Source organism: Echinops telfairi, unplaced genomic scaffold (genome assembly GCF_000313985.2).
Source record: "Echinops telfairi isolate 266 unplaced genomic scaffold, ASM31398v2 ScPeMD7_7410;HRSCAF=8448, whole genome shotgun sequence".
Taxonomy (NCBI): Eukaryota; Metazoa; Chordata; class Mammalia; order Afrosoricida; family Tenrecidae; genus Echinops; species Echinops telfairi.
This window is the reverse complement of record NW_022111310.1, coordinates 1,529,556-1,535,172: the sequence shown is the minus strand read 5'-3', so window position 1 is coordinate 1,535,172 and position 5,617 is coordinate 1,529,556. Positions and strand designations below refer to the sequence as shown.

The 5,617-nt window shown below is 43.2% G+C and overlaps 1 protein-coding gene across 1 annotated transcript in view; it reads right to left on the bottom strand.

Annotated features, from left to right (window-relative positions):
* Positions 1-5,577, bottom strand: part of DCAF10 (DDB1 and CUL4 associated factor 10) — a 36,370-nt gene extending 30,793 nt beyond the window's left edge. The window contains exon 1 of the mRNA XM_004710998.2: positions 5,436-5,577. Within this exon, the coding sequence (XP_004711055.1) occupies positions 5,436-5,533 (98 nt within the window). The 5' untranslated portion in view covers positions 5,534-5,577. The remainder of the gene's footprint in view (positions 1-5,435) is intronic.
* Between the last annotated feature and the right edge of the window lie 40 nt (positions 5,578-5,617).

The window sequence follows — 5,617 nt, the reverse complement described above, 5'->3', positions numbered from 1 at the left end:
TATATATATATATATATATACACACACACACATACACACACACACACACACACACACACACACACACACACATATATATATGATTTGGGGGCTTAAACTTAATTTTAGCCCCAATCTAAAAACAATTAGTATTTATGACGAGGCCCTGCTTGATACTAGCCCTCATGAAGAAATCACTGAAGATGTAAGTAATATAGAAAAGTGTGGCAAAGAAACTACATGGTGCCCAAGAGTCAGAAAGAACAGCGTCCGAACAAAAGATTAAACAAAAAAACACAGCGCCTGGGGACTTAAAAGCTTGTCTTCAAACAAGCAGCCATCTAAGTAATGCAGCAATAAGTCCACATGGAGGAGTTCTTGCACACCAGTCCGTGATCCATGGATTGTAAATAATAAAATCCAAATCCAAAGGAGGGAATGGTCTCAGAGCTTAAATTGTTGAGTAACCAGTTTGCAGAAGGGCAATAGCCTAAGCTCAAAATCCATTCCCAGGGTCTACATATAAACTAAGACTCTGGTGAATCCCCCTGGACCTGGACCACAGTCAAGGGTTCTTGCACACCAGTCCGTGATCCATGGATTGTAAATAATAAAATCCAAATCAAAGGAGGGAATGGTCTCAGAGCTTAAATTGTTGAGTAACCAGTTTGCAGAAGGGCAATAGCCTAAGCTCAAAATCCATTTGCAGGGTCTACATATAAACTAAGACTCTGGTGAATCCCCCTGGACCTGGACCACAGTCAAGGGATGTGAATTATCTTGCTATCAGACGAGCATCGTAAAGGCGATTATGGCAGAAGTAGTTAGGTTAAAATGTAATGTCTTATCATTAAATCTCCCCTTTGACCCATTTTAAAGTTGTTTCAGTTAGAAAAAAAAAAGTGAAGAGGAAATACACATGGATTAAGCCTCCAGTGAATTCGTTCTGCCCAGAGAAGAGGAATGTGAATAGCCTTGCTTTCATAGAGTGCATTGATAAATGGATTAATGCAGACTAATTAGGTGAAAACTTCACGCCTTATCATTTGATCTTCATTCTGACCTAATTTAAATGTTCTAGTTTCTAATATTTTGTTTTCTTTTTGATTGAGGTTTTTGTTTTACTTGGTTTTTTAATGTTTTCCTGTACATGAAATCTAGGATAGGTAAATATATAGATCAGTTGTTCTCAACCTTCCTAACGGCGCAACCCTTTCATACAGTTCCTCATGTTGTGTTAAACCCCCCAACCATAAAATTATTTTCATTGCTACTTCATCGCTGTAATTTTGCTACTGTTATGAATCAGGCGACCCCTGTGAAAGGGTTGTTTGACACACACACCCCCCAAAAGGGATCACGACCCACAGGTTGAGAACCGCTGATATAGATAGTAATTATATTATTGGTTTCTTGGGGGGAAATGGGCAGCTACTAATAACGAATACAAGACAGAAGAAAATGTAAAATAGATCGTTCAACTTCTTTTAGTATGATTGAAGTATTGAATTATAATAATTGTAAACTATATGCCAATAAAACTTTTAAAAATAAGTAAATAGCCTTCAAAAAGTTTGACTCATTCTAGAGTAAATCCTGGAACATCCTATTCCACATAGATTCCTTCAAACCATCTATTCCAACCAGTAAATATGTATTGTCTTATTATGTATGATTATCTAACAAATATCTAGTTGAACCCGGAGGTCCTAACTAAACTCCATAAAGCCCCCGCCATTGAATTGATTCTGACTCACAGGACCCTAATGGACAGACCCTAAAGGACAAAGTAGAACTGCTTCCTGTAGGTTTCTGAGACAGGAACTTTTTATGGGAGTTTCAGAAAGCCTCATCTTTCTACTGCAGAGCGGCTGGTGGTTTTGAACTACTGACTTTGCAGTTAGCAGCTCAAATATATAACCCACTACACCACCAGGGCATGCATCCGAGTTCCATGAAAGCATGCCAGTATTCTAACATGGTTTTGCTCACTATTGTTACTCTTCAATTTGAAACATCAAATGCTAAACAATTGCTTCCTAAATGAGAGAATGAACGAGTGAATGAATGACTGAACTAAGCAATGTAGATTTTACCCTTGATCTTGTATTAACCATATTGCCTCGCTGCATTTTTCTTCATTCTGTCCTACTTCTAGAATTAGAATGCAGCATCAGGAATTGGAGGGAAGCTCATTAGCAATCCGTGATATGTTGATGATACAAGCATGCCTGGTGAAATTGAAGAGTACTAGAAGCACCTATGAAGATCAAAGACTACAGCCTTCAGTATGGATTATGCCTCAACACAGAGAAAACAAAAATCTTCACAAATGGACCAATAAACAACATCATGATAAATGAAGAAAAAATTGGAGGTACGAAGAGTTTTATTTTACTTGAATCTACAATCAACACCTATGGTAAAAGCAGTCAAGAAATCAAGTAACATATTGCAGTGGTCAAATCTGCTGTCTGCCCTGCATTCCCCCACCCCCTAAAAAACTCTCAAACTCACTGTCATGGTGCCAATTCTGACTCATCACGACCCAATAGCAGTGCTGGGCTGCTAACCACAAGCTAAGTAGTTTGAAACCACAAACTGCTCCTCAGGAGAAAGATGAGGCTTTCTACTCCCATAAAGAGTTACCGTCTCCAAAACCCACAGGAGTAGTTCTACTCTGTCCTATCAGGTCACTATGATCTTCTGCCAAAGGCCTCTTTAAAGTGTTAGAGAGCAAAGACAACACTTTGAGGACTACAGTGCGCCTAACGCAAGGCATGGTATTCTCAACCGACTCCTATGCATGCCAAATCTTGACAATGGATAAGGAAGACCAAGAATTGATGCCTTTGAATTCTGGTGTTGATGAACAGTGAATATAACATGAACTGCCAGAAGGAAAAAACTCCAACTTGGAACTCCAATAAGAATGTGACCTGGACATTCTGTGACGTTCACCTTCCCAACACAGTTGCTGAAGACAAAATGGGTACAAAGCAAACGTGGTGAAAAGAGTGGATGGTGCCTGGCTATCAAAATATATAGCATCTGGGGTCTTAAAAGCTTGACGGTAAACAAGCGGCCAACTAGCTGAGAAGGAACAAAGCCCACATGGAAGAAGCACACCAGCCTGTGTGATCATGAGGTGTTGATGGGATCAGGTATCTGGCATCAAAGACCCAGAACAAAGAATATCAATGTGAATGAGGGGGAAGGTGGGGTGGAAACCCAAAGCCCATCTGTACATAATTGGACAGCCCCTCACAGAAGGGTCACAAGAATGAGATGAGCCAGTCAGGGTACAGTAAAGCAATGATGAAACATGCAACTTTCCTCTAGTTCTTTAATGCTCCCTCCCCCCAACTATCATGACCCCAATTCTATCTTACAAATCTGGCTATAACAGAGCATGTACACAGGTACAGCTAAGAGCTGGAAACACAGGGAAATCAGGACAGATCAAGTCCTCAGGACCAATAATGCGAGTAGTGATACCAGGAGGGTAAGGAAAGGTGGGTGGAGAAAGGGGGAACCAATCATAATGATTGACATATAACTTCGTCCCAGGAGGATGAGCAACAGAAAAGTGGATGAAGAGCGACAGCAGTCAGTCTAAGTAAGACATAACAAAATAATAATTCACAAATTATCAAGGGTTCATGAGGGAGGGGTAGAAATGAGCTGATAACAAGGGCTCAAGTAAAAAGAAAATGTTTTGAAAACGATAATGGCAATATATGTACAAATGTGCTTGACACAATGCAAGGATGTATGGATTGTGATAAGAGGTAAGATCCCCCAATAAAATGATTTAAAAAAAAGAATGTGACCTGGAGAAGTGGACCTCATGCTTGGTAAAGCAGAGGGTCAGCATCATGATGAACTGGCACAGTGGCTACAACAATGGACTCAAACAGAGCAACCATCGTGGGGATGGCACAGGATGGGCAGTGTTTCGTTTTGTTGCTATGAGTTGGAATTGACTGATGGCACCTAACCACAACACCACTTTTGTCTCACAATTTATGTATATACTTTTTTCCCCTTTTGACTGCTGTTAAACTACTGTGAACCCAGCTCTGTCAGAAACTCACAGGGACAATTGTACCCTGTCCCATTGGGTCACTACGAGTTGGCATGACTATGACTCAATGATAGTGAGAGAAAGTTGTTAAACTTGCCTGTGTACTAAAGACGTATGTTTTCAAATACATACTATGAAAATTGTCCACTGTCCACAGTAAATGTAAGCCAAACATGAAAAAACTGTTTAATCATCAGAGAAAAGAAAATGCTGGTTACCCATTATAGAAGCCTATCTGCATCTGCAGTCAAAGAACACATTGCACTGGGTAAAATCTGCTGCACGAGATCACTTTAAAGTGTTGAAAAACAAGGCCTTTAATTTGAGGACTAAGGTTCACCAGATTCAAGCCATGGTATTTTCAATTGCCTCATGTGCATGTGAAAGTTGGACACTGAGTAAAGAAGCCTGCAGAAGAATTGATTCGTTTGAATCAATTGACATGTTGGCAAAGAATATTGAAAGTACCCCCCCAAAAAAGAGAAAAGTACCATACACTGCCAAATGTACAGATCTGTCTTGGAAGAAGTACAGCCAGAATCCTCCGTAGAGGCAAGGATGATGAGACTGTCTCACGACGTACTTTAGACGTATCAGGAGAGACCAGTCCCTGGAGAAAGACAGTAGGTTTGGTAACGTGGAGGGACAAGATGGATGAACACAGTGGCTGCAACCATGAACTCAAACATGACAATTGTAAGGATGGCGCAGGACTGAGTGGTGGTGTGTTGTTCACATAGATATGAGTCGGAACAGTCACTTAACAACATTGGCCACCCACTAGCTTGGGAACTTCACAAAACCAAAACCCAAACCCATGCCATTGTTTCCATTCCGACTCAGGACTCCTCGATCCTGGATAGGGTTGCAAATCTTTATGGAAGCAGACAGTCTTGCTTTCTCCCGAAAAGCCACCAGTGGGGTTTAACCTTGGACTTACAGCCAGCAGTCCAACGCTTATCCTACAGCCCCGTCGAGGTTCCTTGGGAACTGCACAGCCCCTCCCCACCCAAAACCCTGAGATACCAGTCTGAGTTGGGCCCACTTCACCCTTCCTTCAGGGCACGCCAGGCACATGGCACCGGGACTATGCGGGCCAGAATGGACTGACCTGCTGGCAGCAGGTAAAAGGATGGAGGCAAGATTTGGAATTGATTCCAAAGGCATTTATAGAGCACCTACTGTGTGCCGGGCAAGCTGAATGCGTGCTGGCTCGGACAAGCTGCTTGTGGCTTTGGGCACTCCTTGGGGCCCGTCAGCAGGCTAATGGAGTAAAGCGCGTGAGGACGGGCGCGCGGGCTCGCGGGCGCGCGCCTAGGGCTGGCGGCGCCCCCACCCCCACCCTGGGCCTAGTCCAGGGCCCACTCACCCGTCAGGGGAGTACTCGAGGTTGAAGACCGCGCCGTGGGTCCGGGTGCTGAGGTACACGGAGTCGGCGGGGTGAATGGAGCCGTAGAGGTTCGTCATGGTGCGGAAATTGTCCCGCGCCGGGTCCACGAACAGCCCGCGGCCCAGGCTGCGCTCTCGCAGCCACCCGAACAGCCGGGCGCC